The 16,939-nt window shown below is 37.2% G+C and overlaps 1 protein-coding gene across 1 annotated transcript; it reads left to right on the forward strand.

Moving 5' to 3' along the window:
• Nucleotides 1-1,326: 1,326 nt before the first annotated feature.
• Nucleotides 1,327-11,046, forward strand: LOC310888313 (adhesion G-protein coupled receptor V1-like; the record flags this gene model as incomplete). The annotated part of the gene is made up of 4 exons (XM_083814905.1): nucleotides 1,327-1,330; nucleotides 5,907-6,650; nucleotides 8,005-8,378; nucleotides 10,211-11,046. The coding sequence occupies 4 exons, from the start codon at nucleotides 1,327-1,329 to the stop codon at nucleotides 10,478-10,480; spliced, it is 1,392 nt and encodes a 463-aa protein (XP_083671031.1). The 3' UTR covers nucleotides 10,481-11,046.
• Between the last annotated feature and the right edge of the window lie 5,893 nt (nucleotides 11,047-16,939).

The raw sequence follows: 16,939 nt of genomic DNA on the forward strand, positions 1-16,939 counted from the left end.
AAATGCTCCAAATTAGATGGACTTCAATACAAAAACACAAAGCAAAAAAAAAAAAAACAAAATTTAGTACCCAACAGTCTTAGGAAAAGAGGTATTCTTTTAGTTATTTTTTTCATGCTCCAGAGTGTATTACAAAACTACATGATTTTTGTAAAAACAAACAGAACTGCCATATTTTGGAGGAAGGGTATGTAATTGCTCTATTTTATTAGTAGCGAAAAGTATGCATACATTTTTTTCACTCTGAGACTATAGTTTTAAAAGGCTTAATTTGCAGAAAAATATATGTCACAATTTACCCAGGGGACCACCTCTAAAGAAAGGATTTATTACCTTAGAAATAACGTATTTTTGTTTATTTATTTATTTTTCAAAGTTTACACTTAAAAAGGAATGACCAAAATTATTCAGCCCATTCCTCACGTTTTTGAAATACATATCTTTTAGAATAAATTATCACTGTTATGTAATATACATGAGAAAATAAAAGTGAAGTATAAGAAATTCATAATTTTTCCAGAGCCCTAAGTATTTAATAAAGACCCTCCCCACACCTAGCTCCAACAAAACTCATGGTGTTGTGGGAGAGTCATTTGCAATTGTGTTATCAAATTTTAATTTACTGCCCTTCATTTTTTACTGTTCTCTAGTTGAGAGGTAATAACAGGCTCTGAATCTGCTGCAAATCTTTGCAATGCAAAGCAAAGCTGTATTGAATCAGCCATTGAAACCTGAGGGGCTGTAATTTAATAAAGCAAAGAAAGATGATGGCAATTAACCATCAGACTATACCTTCAGATTGTGTGACACGTTCTCAAAGTAAAATACCTACCAGGTATTCAATTCAAGATTAGGAAACCTAAAATTAGATTTCTTCATCTGTAAGCACGCTAAGCATCTTAGTTCTCATTACAGTCTCTGATGGTCTTAGTCTTTAGCAGTCGATAAGACTGAAGTGATTGAGGTCATGCTACAGTGGACACCCTGCGGCTGGCCTGTGAGGTTCTCACAAGGCAGCATTGATCTTGAGTTGAATCCTTCCCTGAACATTGGTAGCAGGCAGCCAGAGGTTGACAGGGAAAGCAGTAATTTGAGTATAAGGCAGCTAAGCTATTTCCCAAGGTCGGCTGGTATTCACTGTAGTACCCAGGTCTCTTATAAAATATCAGACTAGGGAAAGGATTAGACAAAACCATTCTTCTTCCTTCATAAGTTTTCTCTTTTGTTGTCTCTTTCTACTTTAATAACTTTCTTCAGGATCTACTGGTAGCTCCCAATACTACCCCATTGGGAACATATCATGGCTTTTCTCCTAGCACATGGGGAATGGGTATCCATAGCCTCCTTTTTCCTCTAAAATGAGCATCATATAGTTTTACAGCCATTCTAGAATCACTAAGAATAAAGAATATTTCTATACATATTCCTGAAAGCAAAAGTTGGTTTTCTTTCTATGATTGGTTACATACAGTGGCCTTGACTGTTCTGAAATTTTTTTGGGGACTGTTGTTCCTGAGAGAAAATACAAATAGAGGTATATGAAGTTAGAGGAATAAGCACATTGTTTAACGTGGAACAAAATTTAGTCGGACACTTTCAAAGAAGACAAAAAATGGGGTGGGTGTGGACACATTATGTTCATCTATGGACAATGCAATGGAGTTAGAATTAACATCCCTTAATATTTACCTGTACTAATATGCACACTGAAATCCTGCTAGCTTCCCATCTACATAATAAGAATCTTATGTTTCTTCCTTTTAGATATTCTTTGATATGGGAGTGAATAAACTCTTAGACATTGCTCATAGCTTGTATTTAGTTTAAATGCAATACTTTTCTTCTAGGTCTAAAGAAGGTCGGGGCTCTCTGAATACCTTACTCTTTTATTCTGTACCTCTGAATATCTTATTCTTTTGACTTGTCCAGATGATCAAACAGAAAATGTTACCTCACATAACAACTACATGCAAGGATACTGTGTAGTAAGAATCACATCTTCTCAGTTCATGTCATTTTTCCTGAAAATCTTACGTCTTGCTCTCTGGATGGTACACTACTTAAATACTTTTACTCTGATTTGCCTGCTGCTGAATACCTCAAATTCTGTTTTTCACTGACTTTTATAATTGTCCTTTTCTTTGTATAAAAGCAATTGTAGTGAGTAGAAAACATAATTGGATTTAGAGTTACCTACATTTCTGATTCCAATTTTAATAATAATAATTGTCCTCTTTTTTAGGAGATACAGTTATCTTTAAGGCTGGAATGGCAACAGTTATTATTGAAGCAAATGATGATCCTAATGGAATTTTCTCTTTGGAACCTTTAGAGAAGCCAGTTGAAGAAGGCAAAAGTAACATTTTTTGGTAAGTAACGTTTAAAGAATATCTTTGCACTCTTTTGGAACTGGTGTATGTGGTACTTTATAAATAGCACTTTGATTAAATCAAATGCACAAGTGTGCATTGATAGAAGTGCACTATAGAAAAACAGTTTTACAAAATTTTGGATTAAATGATTTGTAATGTGTTGAAGACATCACCTGTAATACTATGGAGTACACAGTAAATATTAAAAAGTGCACAGAAGCTCATGTTGAAATGTAACTAAATAAGACTTCAGCATTGATGTTCTGTTATAATCTCAGGAACCTGTAGATACAGAAAAATCTGAATGATTGAGCACAATATAACCTAGGCTGACAGAAAAAGAAAAAAAACCACTCAACAAATAGCTAAATAAAACTGTGTGGCACTAGGTGGCTTTTTGTACCCATCTTTGAAATTTTCAACTGCAAACTACTGTATTCTTTCTTTCTGTTTTTGTATTTTTTTTTTTCTTTTATCTGTTAATTACAGATTGAAATCTATACTTAAAGTCCGGATGTGACACTCTTCATTAGTCTGACCTTTGAAAGTATTTCCCTTTGTGCCACCATGATATATTGAAGAATTAGCAGGGTTAAAAATTGAATGCACTTGGCATCTCGCCTTGTTACATTCATTTCATAAATTTACTATGGGGTTTTAATTGGATGAAAAAATGATTTTTCGTTAAGAAATCTTGAGACAGGCTGTAAAGAGAAGTTAGGTCACAATAAATGCGATAGTGCAAATAGTTAGGGAAGAGGTTCTTCTTGCATTTAAAAAATCATCCTTTTTTTTTTGTCTGTTTGTTTTAAAGCCTTGAAGCAGATGCTTATGGCTGTGAATTGGTTCTTTATGCTTGTGTCAATACATCTGAAATATGAATAGTCTCAAGAAAAGAGGATATTAAGTTCATTGTGTGTTTGTTGTTGTGCTGTTCACTGTTTTGGGCTTTGTTGTTTTTTTGTCCTTTATAGTCTAATCTGCAGGATAATTTTTGTGGATTTGGTGGTGTTAAGAATATTGTTTTGATGTAAACATGCTTATATACAGGTGCTTTATGGAATTATAGGATACCAAGATCTCCAACATCTGAGGAACCTGCTCAGTCATCATTGATAAAATATATTTACTAGGGATCTGTCTCTTCCATACTGTCACTACTTTGACAGTTGTGTAGCATATAAAAAAGTGGTCAAAGTAGCATGTAACCAAACCACCGAAAACACAGAGGTTTTAATGAGGTAATTGGAGTTAGTGCAGCAGCGCTACACAGCTGGGATAGAGCACCCTGGTTAACGCCACAGAAGAAAAACCTTTGGAAGCAGAAACAACATAAATGTGTTGCTGTGGCTGGACTAGTTTAGCTGAACTAATTCTTCAACCTGATATAATCTATTTATAAGGCATTTTATGTCACCGTGCAAACCGACAGAAGCAAACTTCCTGTATGTAAGCGCACTCTTAATAAAGGCACTGTATGGGTCACTTTTTATTTGTAGTGCCTTTTTGAAATTAGTGTAATTGTGTTAGCAGATAGTTACCAAAAAAAAAAAAATCTTTTCATTTACTACGTTCTTAATCACAAATAACAGTAGATTTCTGAAAGCCGTAGAATGTAATTCTAATTTAATACAAGTGTAAGAAAAAGTTTAAGTAGACTTGATGACTGAAAGGAGAAACGTTTGTGGTTAAATGTAGATGATTCTCTTTCCTGTCTAAGAGTGTCCAAGTATATTAATTTTTAATGTTAACTTTCTGAACTATTATGCATTCATATTTATTATTATAAATTGGAATTACAAGACACAGTGATGTGTAGCTTCACAGTAGTATTCTGCATGGACCTGCGTATGCTACTTCTGTTTTCTAAAGTACGTATTCCGGGAGTAGAATTGTACTGCAAAAGTGGTTGCCTTTAAAAGGAAGGCTTCATGGAACAGTTGTAGTATATTAGCATTTTACTTTATATTACATAGTATATTACTTCTTACTGTAAGGAAGATTACAGTAAAAGGAGTCTCCACATTTTCCTTTTCTACTCAACGCTGATGCATGCCTGCCAGGACTCTCATTCTTTCTGTATCACTGAACAGGATTTTGAGACACAGAGGACACTTCGGCAATGTTTCTTTGACCTGGCAGTTGTTTGATAATAACTCTGCACTGAAGCCAGGAGAAGAATTCTATGAAACTTATGGGACTGTGTGCTTCATGGATGGTGAAAGGTCGAAGTCAATAACACTACGTGCCATTTCAGATAGAATTCCTGAATTCAATGAATTTTACATTCTAAAGTTGGTGAATGCTTCAGGTATTGTCTTCCATATCACCATTTCCTTCATATCTGGTAGAAAAGAGTTATGTTTAATCAATCAAAAAGAAACCAACACTAGAAAGAGCATTGCTTTGAATCATGTCTTGATATCCTATGCTTTTCTGGTAAGGTTTTAGGTCTTATTTTTCATTTAATCTTGATTTCCATATATAGAGAGTTACTCAGTTCCCGAATTACTGTTAAACACATTTTGGTGATCTGAACTTTAAAAGGGATGCCTCTTGGTTTTTGAAATTAAACTTCTTAAAGTTCAGAAGTTTCATTTCAAAAACCAAGAGTTCTGAATTTCAGATACATAGATCTCCATGCACAAAATATAAAACAAAGATACTAACAAAGAAATAACAAAGGTATTAAAGGTTATGTGTGTCTACCATAATAGAGGTTGCTTTTTTGTTTGTTTGTTTCCCTAGAGGAGGTAAAATACTTGTAGTTACCACTTCACATGACTTAAATTACAACTTTAAATTGCTACTGGACACATTTCCTAATCTGGATTAATTCCACTTTAGTACTATTCATGGTCTTCTGTGCTCTGATACAAGTGAAAATGTGTGTTGGCCTTTCCTGTAAGTGAAGTCCATACGGATGTACAAAAGATTTCCTGCTTATAACAGGTAGATCACTGTACACTTTGAACACGGAGATTCTCCATTCACAACATGATCTTCATATCATGAATTCTTACTGTGCAAAGATAGATGACTAACACCAGGACTGGGCAGCAGTTTTAACACACAACTGGTTACTGTTTCTGCAAGGTGTATGTACTTCTGTATCAGAGGCAACAGGCAAGATTTTGCCATTCTCTATTCCTGTAAGTCTTTGAGCAATACAAGAATTGAATTTGGCCCCCATGCTTATCAAACGAATCAAAGGTAACCTACCTTATTGGCTAATTAAGAAAAGATGGACCTTGTCATGTTTCACCTGAAAGACATCTGTGTGTTTTACAGCTGAAAAATAGCATGTGGGTTTGTTTTCTACTGAAATTACATCAGCACAGTGTTTTAAGAATAATACAATTAACCTATGTAATTTTCAAGTTAGATCATTTGCTATAAGTCCAGAGGATCTTAAAGGAGGGTTTGAGGTTTTTTTAGAAACTTGTTTTATTAAAAAAAAAAAAAAGTACTTTGAAACTTTTTTCTGAGTGTGTTGTTTAATCATTAACTTTTACTCTAACTTCTATTACGCAGGTGGGTCTCCTGGTCCTGGTGGTCAGTTATCTGAAACCAGTCCTACTGTAACTGTCATGATCCCTTTCAATGATGACCCTTTTGGAGTGTTTGTTATAGATCCAGAGAGCCAGGACAGAGAGATAGTGGAAGATACTCTTTCTGAAGATGACCTTTCCTATATTACGGACTTCACCATCTGGAGACAGCAAGGCACCTTTGGTGTTGTCCGACTAGGTTGGGAAATACTGTCTAGTACCTTCCAAGCTGGACTGCCATCAATGGTAGATTTCTTGTTGCTTGGATCATTCCCAAGCTCAGTACAATCACAGCCCCACATGAGGCGCCATCACAGTGGAACAGACGCTCTGTATTTCAGTGGAAAAGAGGATGCATTTGGCATTATCGGTCCTGAATACCCATACAATGGAAATAATGCAGTAACCAATTTTACATTTTCAGCTTGGTTAATTCCTAATGTCAGTACAGATGGCTATATAGTTGAAAAGGATAACGATAATGGGACTTTATATTATGGTGTGAAAATTCAGACAAATGATTCTCATGTTTCTGTAGTGCTTCATTATACAGCATTAGGGTCCAATATGACATACATGGCTAAAACATCAGTCATGAAATACCTGGATGAGAATACTTGGCTTCACGTTCTGATTACTCTGGATGAAAGTATAATTGAATTTTACGTTGATGGAATTCTAGTTCTGGGAGGAATGAAGAGTCTAAAAGGAGAAGCAATTCTTGATGGTGAGCCTTTGCTATTTTTCTCCATATATAAAGCTCTGAAATGCATAGTCTAGCCACTTCAAAGGTGGAAGAAATACACTGAAATGATTATATCTGTTAAGTTAATTGAAAGGAATGGATAAGAATTCTTTGAGGATTTTCAGAAAGCCTATGGAAATTGTGTGAATGTTCTAAAAAATTCAAACTGCTGCGATGTTGAGTGAGAGTAGAGGACTATTAATTGTATGGTGTACTATTTTATTTCTGCTTTTAAAATTCCAGGTTGAAGTTTAAGAAATCAAATTTTCCATTTGTAAAAAGAATAGTACTTCTGCAATTAGTAATTTCCATCACACTTGCAGTACTGTAGCTAAGCTGAGAGGCTGAGAGTTTTTTTTTTTTTCCCTCCCTCGGTTTCTAGAACAAATATATGTGAAATGCAATTATGCTTTTATTGCTAGAAGGATATGTCTGTGCTGTAAATTTTCTTTATTAGTGGGGATGGCGTGTGTCTGGGGATAATGCAATAGTAAGGCAAGTATGTCATCTCTCTCCGTTGAATGTTGGGTAATACACAGTGGTGTGCATAGCAGCCCAGTTTTTCTCAGCATCCTCCACTTTGTGCCCTGGGACTTTTATCAGTTCCTGTGGTTGCTCATCTCTACAACTGCCACTCAGTGTCATATGTATGACAATACACTGAAGAGCACAGCTTTTTTTGTTTGTTTGTTTTCTTTCGTTTTCTGAAAGGCAACTGAAAACAGCTGATGTGTGTGTTTTAGCACAAGAGCATAGCATGGCACAGAATAGGATAGAGTAGGAATGAATATGAGGCAGCTGTGATCCTATAGTTTGGAGACAGAGAAATATAAATGCTGTTGTAAAAAGAGTTTGGAATTTGCATGGAATTACAGTGTGGTGGATGAAATGGATGTCCAGAAGGGTTAATGCAGTAATCATGAGTATCATCAGAATGGATCAGCTGCCCTAGCAGAGGGAAACAAAGTAGGATTTGTTCAGCAAAACAAGGGCTAAAAGGGGTTGCAGTTCTGCTCTGAAAATCTGTGGAGGAAAGAGGGAGCCTCAAGTCTCTAAGACTTATAAAAATGAGGGATGATGATAATGTGCTGCTAGAACTAATAGGATGAAAAACTTGGACAGCATAGGATGGAATTGTTTGGCCTGTGAGGACTTACCTGTAACATTGAGATGAGGCTCAAGGAACCTCCTGATTTTGGATCTCAAGATCAATATGATTCCTCATCCAGGGACAATGAACAGTTTACCATTGGTTTTTAAGAAAAACAGGTAGTCAGTTGCTGACTGTTTCATACAAATACAATAACATGAGAAAAAATTATAATTTCCTTCTCAGGTCCAGGAATAGTAAGAATTGGAGCAGGAATCAACGGCAGCAGTAGGTACACAGGGTTAATGCAGGATGTAAGGCTTTATGAGCGTAAGTTGACACGAGCAGAGATCTATGAACTTCATGCAACTCCTGCAAAAAGTGATGTCCACCCTGTCTCTGGGTATTTGGAGTATTGGCAAGGAGAGACCAATAAATCATTCATCGTGTCTGCAAAGGATGACAAAGAGGAAGAAGGAGAAGAATTATTCATACTAAAGCTCATTTCTGTGCGTGGTGGAGCTCGAATTTCACAAGAAAACACCACAGCAAGATTAAGAATACAGAAAAGTGATAATGCTAATGGTTTATTTGGCTTCACTGGAGCATGTATCCCTGAGGTAAGGTGGTCATAATGGAAATTGTAGGTGATATTTCAGGCACAGAAAGCTAAATGGCAGGACCAAGTGACCTGAACAAACCCTAGATTTTGCAGTGTTTGCTTTTGTGGTTAAGCAAAGTTTTCCTAGGATTTGGAGATGCATATGTTCTGTTAATACAACCTCAGTTCCACTGGGATTTACTATATAATTTTAAAAAACTAAAGAAAAAAATGGTTAAGAAAATTTAGTTTACTATATAAACTGAAGACTAAGGCTTAATTTTTTTTTTCTAGAAAAATATTTTACCTTCACTTCTGTTACATTTGAGTTACCAGTTAAAATGTAAGATTTAATTCTCTGGTTTTTTTTTGAGAATGGATTATTGCAAAGATTTTTATTTTAGTTTTCTGTGTCACATGATGTGTTTGAGATAATTTTACTAGAGATCATGCAATGACAAAGTGTTATGGATTTTTCCACCTTCATTTGCTGTCATAAACTAAGTTATAATTTGCATATGTTTGATGTCAGTTGGTTGATTTAGTAGTGGTTTTTTTTGTTGTTTTAGTTTTAACAGATGAAATCTTTTTTCAGTGGTATCCATTCTATATGCAGAGTGTAAACTTGCTACTTTTTGAGGAGGCTTGAAATAAACATAAATCATTCTTTACTTCTTTAATCAATTATAAGGGGGAATAACATGATAGCTATCTCTACTGGTATTGGATTATTTTGTGGAAAAAAAAATTTAATATAGTTTTCATTTGGGAACTCTTATGAGCTTTAATTACATTCTTTTTTAATCAAAGTGCTTATGATGTTTTTAAAATAACTGTCTTGCCTGAGTGATACTAGTTTTCAGTTTGGTTCAGTTTGCTTATTGTGTGCCTACCATATGCTATGATAATAGATTCCTTCAGGTTCAAGTACCTCTGATACGCTGTGATGCCACAGATCATCAGCCAACCATGAAGAAAAAAAATAATTATATGGCACGGTAATTGTTTTGCACCTATCATATGTCCATTTCACCAGGGAAGTATTAGAGCTCTTAGTGGTGATGCAGGAACACAGCATTTTTTTACCAGTAGTTTAACTGTGCATATCTGTCTACTAGGCAGCTGAAGTCACACACAGTATCTATGCTTTCTTACAAAGCAGCCCTGAAATTTATCTAATGCATAAGATAGCTTTAACCTTTCCAATAACTTTCAGATAAAATTATTTTCTATGTTAATTTTATGAACGTTATTTTCTAAAATAGAAGGTCAGTACCAATTAAAGCTTCATTCCAGAGATGTGAAGTTGTCGCTGCAGAAGTCATGTTATCTGTGAAGATACAGAATTGTAAGGAGGACAGTAGAAGAGAAAAATCTGTTTTTCTGAATGATGATGGTATAGTTTATTTCTATCCATAGTGTGTCTGGTTAGAGAAAGTGCTGATCCAAATCTTTCTTTAAATTATTGCTAAGGAAAATTACAATATTGACGTTATTATAAAGCAATAGTTTCATTTGCTTTCGACAGGTACATTTCAAGCATATTGATTCTGTCTCTGACGCATAGTTTTAGGAAAGGGGTTGTGTCCAGGACGAACTGCAGTGTATTGTTATTTGTTACCTTAATAGTCCTCAGGGAGGCATCAGACTTTTGCAGATTCCACTAGGATTGTTCTGATTGGCATCAAGGTCAGTTTCAGCTTCCTAACACTCCAAAAGAGCTGAAAGTAACATGACAGCAATTTTTTACTTGAACATTTGTCTGGCATTAAATATTTTCGTGTTATTTAATGAAATTGCCTTGATTTACTTTGACAGTAATAAACGTTCCAAATTTTTGCTTTCTTCCAGACTGCTGATGAAGGTTCCACTATATCCTGTGTTGTGGAGCGTACAAGGGGAGCCCTAGACTATGTGTATATAAAGTACATTATCTCACAGGTTGATTCCACTGGCATTAATTACTCTGTTACCGATTTTTCTAATAGCAGTGGCACTATCACATTCGTTCCTTGGCAGAGATCAGAGGTAAACCCTACCTTCCTATTAACAATTCATCCTGTCCTTTACAAACCTCCTGGAAAATACCTTCTGAGGGTGCTTGGCTGGTTTGCATACTAGAGAGTGTTTACTTCACATGGCTTTTCTTATTATTATTTTTTATTTTGTTATTTTATGTTGTTATTTTTTTGTTATATATATATTTTCTTTCTTTCTTTTTTTCCATCCCTGACAACAAGAAAGTGTTATTTGTAGCTCTGTGTATATGTCAGTTCAAAAGTCACCATGTGTGCATGTACATATTAGATATATGTACATATACATAAAAAATATTAACTGTATTTATGTGTATGTGTACATATACTTTAAAAAGTGTAGATAGTTGTCCTGGTTCCAGTTAGGACAGAGTTAAGTAGCTCATAGTAGCTGGTAGGGTGCTATGTTTTGGATTAGGATGAGAAGAGCGCTGATAACATGCTGATGTTTTAATTGTTGCAGAGCAGTGTTTACACCAGGCCAAGGACTTTTCGGCTTCTTGCTCTGTCCTGCCAGCGAGCAGGCTGGGGGTGCAGCAGGAGCTGGGAGGGGACAGACCCAGGACAGCTGACCCAAACTGGCCAAAGGGGTATTCCATACCATCTGACGTCATGCTAAACAATATATAGGGGTGGCTGGCCGGGGTGGGGGGGCCGGCTGCTCGGGGATAGGCTGGGCATCGGTCAGCGGGTGGTGAGCAATTGCATTGTGCATCACTTGTTTTCTTACACATTATTATTGTTAATACTATTACCATTATCACTATTATTATTATTATTGTTATTATTATTTTCCTGTCTTAATAAACTGTCTTTATCTCAACTCACAGGCTTCACTTTCCCGTTTCTCTCCCCCATCCCAGAGAGGGAGGGGGGAGGGTGAGCGAACGGCTGTGTGGTGTTTAGCTGCCAGCCGGGTTAAACCACAACAGATATCTGGATGGATGAAAATAAATCTCATCTTGGCCAAAACAGAGTTTACACTGTCAGTCCAAGAAGCAATTACAAAAGGTCCATTATTATCTTCCATTGAGAAGATCACACAACTGTGACATTTCTATATTTGATTTCTGATAGTTGTCTGGCTTTCCAAGAGATAAAATGAAACAGAAGTACCTTTTTCAAAGGAGATTTTACTAAAGGACATAAGGTCACTCCTTCCCTCGTGGAGCTTTTCAGGGATCACCTGAGAGCTTTACCTTTCATTTGCAAAGTAAAAGTCTTCTTGAATTGTGCTTAACATTTGTCTGTTTCACAGAGGAGTCACCAGCTCTCAATTTCCCTCCAAGAAACTCAAATAAGCCATGTATGGTAGGTTGAAATATGTACAAAGGACTAAGTACTAGCTATATATACTACTACAGGATTTTTTATTTTATTTTATTTTTTTGAGAAAGTGAGTGGCCACCAGGGAAACAAACAGCCAATTCCTTTCCTTAGTTTTCTTGCTAGATTCTTCAGTGATGATATCTCTGAGTTTTTTTAAATTTGATGTAAGGTCTCTTCTATAGGACCTGAATTCCTGTCTCCTAAGTACACTCAGTAAGTATCTCACACTTTGGTATTTTTTCTACTTGTTTTACTAGACTGCATTCAATACACACTTGCTTGCTTTGGTTACTCGAAGCATACAGTATGCTCTTTCTGGTTTAACACAGAATGTGTATTTCTGCTATTTTGATTTCTTACCAGCTGTTGCAGTTATTGGCATAGCTTTGAATTTCACAGAAACATCTGCAAAAATTCCCCCAGTTCTGGTCACGTTAATGATTGGTCCAACATAATTTTCAGCAACTCGCACAGCTGAAGCTGAAAGCTGAAGTGTTCCAAAAGCATCATCATTGGCATTGATAATTACATGAGCTATAGTCTCACCCACTGATCCAAGACGAGGAGAATTTACAACTGAAATATAAAAAAAACCTCTTAGAGCAAGCCTGAAATGCCTCCTATATATGGCTATACTGTTCATATACATACACCTGAGTTTAGTGGATGGCCACTACTAGCTTTCAATAAAATTTTCATTTTAGATTTGGACAAAATATAACTACAAACTGCACAAGCATATTTTTGATGTTTGAATTATATTATGTCAGAAAATCCACATTCTTACTAACTTATTATTCTACCCTGCTGTGGAGCATACAAAACACCAGTTCTTTGAAGAGGTGAGGTACTAGCAAAATTACTTATTTATTTGTCCATAGGACAATAGAATTTTACACTAGCAATGATGAACTATAAGTAACCTTTCAGTTTCCCAGTAGAATTTTTTGTAGTGTTTCCCTTAAAAATCAAGATTAATGTGGGAGAGTCATGGGGGAGAGGGAAGGGAAATTAGGCATGCCAAGAAGCTCTTAAGCATAAATAAGGCTGTAATGACCTGAATTTATCTGATCGGGCAAACATCCTCTACGCTAAAAAGCCAGCATGAAGCTGCAATTCTACACCACTTAATGTTTAAAAGGCTTTTTTCGCTTTCAGTAAGTGCAACTAGCTTATTTCCTATCATTGTGCTTTACAGAAACAACAGGTGAGCAGGTATTAGCACACAAAACCAATACAGTAATACAGTTGGCCTAAAACACCTGGGATAAAGCAGATGCAGAAGGGAGAAAGAAATGTCCACCCCTGACAAAATTTTGTGGTAAAGGAAATATATGCTGACACACAGAATCTTCATACTTAATGTGAGATACTCTGACATATAACTTACAGGATTCTTAACTATACAGAGTTAGGCAGAGGTAAAATTTTACTGTAATTTCAATTGCTGCATTTTATCCTATTAAATATAAATATTAGCCTACATATTTAAGCTTTTGGTTTACATATGAAAGACACTTACTTGGCCGATCCTGTACTTTGTCGATCAAAACAGTATTGTTTAGCTCCACAAAAACAGATTCTGACCTCTCAGGATCATAATCATCCAAAATAGGCAAAGATATTGTGGCTTCGCTTTCATTGGCTGCGAAGATCACATAACCAGTAATGGGTATATAATCTTCTCCTTGTATTGCTCTAACAACATCAGGTGGAAGAAAGGGTGACTTTTCATCATCACCTAAAGTTCTGTATGTAACCACTACTGTACCAAGAAGACCACCAAGCCTTACTATTGTCAGGGAGATATTTTTTGTTTCTTCCTCAACTTTTATTGGTCTGTTTCTCTCAGAAAAGATGAACAGTCCATATGGATCATCATTAGCTAAAACTGTTAATGTTGCATTAGTGTGATTTCCAAGACGACCACTGGACACATTGATGATCAAAACTGAAAACACCTGATCCAGTTCAGGCACGTTGTCAGGAGAAACTTGTATGGTAATATTTGCTCTCACTTGGCCAACATCAAATGTTACATTCCCATATGCAGAGACCAGGTCTTCTGTAAGATCACAGACTATGACCCAATACAGAGTCACCTCAGACAGGGCCCCATGAGTTCTCACAACCTAAGTGGAAAACACAAAGATTTATGTATTTCTTTGTACTATAAGAAAGAAGAACATAAAAGTGTAAAATGGCATACAGCAAAGTCACAGAATCACAGAATATCCTGAGTTACAAAAGATCCACAGGGATTATCAGGTCCAACACCTGACTCCACACAGGACCACCCAAAATCAAATCGCATGTCTGACAGAGTAGTCCAAATGCTTCTTGAACTCTGGCAGCTCAGTGCTGTGACCATGTCCCTGGGGAGCCTGTCCCAGTGCCCGACCACCTCTGGGTGCAGAACCTTTCCCTAACCCCCAGCCTGACCCTCCCCTGTCCCAGCCCCATGCCGTTCCCTCGGGTCCTGTCGCTGTCCCCAGAGAGCAGAGCTCAGCGCCTGCCCCTCCGCTCCCCTCGTGAGGGAGCTGCAGGCCGCCATGAGACCTCCCCTCGGCCTGCTCTGCTCTGGGCTGAACAAACCCAGGGACCTCAGCCGCTCCTCATACTTCTTGCCCTCTAGACCCTTCACCACCATAGTAGCCCTCCTTTGGATGCTCTCTAATAGTTTATGTCCTTCATATATTGTAGCACACACAGTGCTAGAGGTGAGGCTTCACCAGCACAGAGCAGAGCAGGACAATCCCTTCCCTTGACCATCCAGCATTGCTGTGCCTTATGCTCCAGAACACAGTTGACCATTTTGGCTGCTAAGGCACACTGCTGGTTCATATTTCTCTTGCTGTCAAGCAAAACCCCCAGATCCCTTTCCATGGGGCTGCTCTTCAGCCTCTTGTCCCCAGGCCTGTCCGTACAGCCAGCATTGCCCCTTGCCAGGTGCAGAATCCAGCACTTCCTCGTTTAACTTAATTCCAGTCAACTGTGACCTCTCCAGACTCCAAGACTATTGAAAAATTATTGAGAGAGGTCTTGCAATGACATCAGCCAGCTCTTTCTGTACTTTGGGATTAATCCCACTGGACCCCATAGACTTATATGCATCCAGCTGGAGCAGCAAATCCTGCACAAGTTCAAAGTTGGCTGGGAGTTTATCATCATCACAGTCCTGAAATTCAGAGCTTTGGGTGTCCCCGAGCCCATCATTGGTGTTAAAGACAGAGGCAAAGAAGGCGTTAACCTCTGCTTTATTGGCGTACTTATTTGTGAGGTTACCAACCTCAACAAGTAATGGATCAATGTTTTCTCTGCTCCTCCTTTTGCTGTTAGCATCCTTTAAAAAAAGCACTTTTTGTTGTCCCCACAGTACTGGCCAGCTTCAACTCTGAGTGAACATCACCTCTGTAGTCCTTGTTCAACTGACCTTGCTTCCAATGCCCACAGATTTTCCTTTTTCGCCTAAATTCTAGAATAAGATCCCTGCTCAGCCAAGCTGGCCTTCTGCCCAGCTTGCTCAACTTCTGACTCTTTGGAATTGCCTGTTCCTGTGCTCTTAAGAGGTGTTACTTAACTAACCAGCACTGATGGACTCCAATACCTTCAAAAGCAGGTTCCAAGGGGACCTCACAAACTAGTTCACTGAGTAGTCTGAAGTCTGCTGTCTCCATAGCTAGGGCTGAACTTTTGCTGGCAGTTTTCCTCCTATTACCAAAGATTTTAAACTCAGCCATCTCATGGTCACTATGGCCAGGACAGCCTCCAATCACCACTTCACCCACAAGACCCTCACTGTTTACAAGCAACAAATCTGGAGGGCACCTTTCTTAGTCAGCTTCCAGAGTAACTGTACCAACAAGTTATTGTTAACGTGCCTCAGGAATTTCCAGTACCTGTTTGTATTGGCTGTATGGTATTCCCAGCTAACATCTGGGAAGTTGAAGTCACCCACAGGGACAAGGGCAGATGACCTAGAGATATCCCTTAGTTCATTATAGAATAATTTGGCAATGTTGTCCTCCTGGCTGGGTGGTCTATAGCAGACTCCCACAACAACTTCATCTTATTGTTATAACTTATTTCCATGTCCCTTAATCCTTACCCGGAGGATCTTAAGCATGTCATTGCCAACTGCAAGCTGCACACAATCCAGCCCCTCCATTATATACAGTGCAAAGTCATTGACATGATGAGTTAAAAATAAACTAATTTTAAAAACAGTGTAATCTTTATCATCTTAGCTTTGCTGTATTTGTTGTGTCATCAGCACTTACTTTAAAATATTCATACCTCAAATGTAAACAAGTAGAAGTAAATTTAAACTTATATAAAACATTTTAGTTTTAAGCTGAAAGATACACTTTAGAAAGTGAAGTATAAAATGTCAAGACAAATGTACATGATAAAGTTAAGTTAAAATGCTGTAGACCTATTATAAAAATATTGCAGAATGCTCTGTAAAATAGACATAAAAGAGGATTGCATAGCAATATGAGACCCAAAACTTTCTAACCTGCAACATAATATTGCTATCTCCATCTTCAGGCTCAGTTCCATTTACCGAGAGTGACTCAGTACTGAACTCAAAGACGCCATGAGCATCATCAGAAGCCTCAATAGTCACAACGATGTGGGATGCAATTCCCAAGCTGGCTGTAAGTGCAAGTGCCAAAATGAGTTATTTTTTTATACCATCTTTTCTTAAAAGCTAAGGAAGTTTGTTACAAAAAGCACACAGAAAAGCATAACTGGAATATTTCTGCTGTTTTGCATTTTGTGGTGTGTTTTTTTTTTGTTTTAAATGTGGAATAATTATCCACATGGATAAGGAACTCACTTTCAATAATGCAGTCCTGGCAGCCCTTCTATGGAACAACACTCCAAAGCAACATATAAAATGCAAATATTTTAAGAGAGGATCAAAAATAAAATTACTTGTCTAATTAAGGAAAATGAACTAGAATTTAGGGTAGGGGAGAGTTACGTGGTAAAACACAGTGTAAGCAGTGCAGACAGGACAAAAGCAGGTACTATTTTAACTGAAGCTGGAACAAAGAAAAAGCTAGTCCAGGAAATTCTACTACTGTAATGATCATCTTGTGTGAGATAACTTGCTGCTTAGAAAGAGAAAGAGCCTGGCATTTTAAAAAAAATCTGGAAACACAGAAGAGGAAACAACACTTCCCAGGAAGTTCCAAAAAGTGGTTAA

The sequence above is a fragment of the Anser anser genome, assembly GCF_964211835.1.
Source record: "Anser anser genome assembly, chromosome: 33".
Taxonomy (NCBI): domain Eukaryota; kingdom Metazoa; phylum Chordata; class Aves; order Anseriformes; family Anatidae; genus Anser; species Anser anser.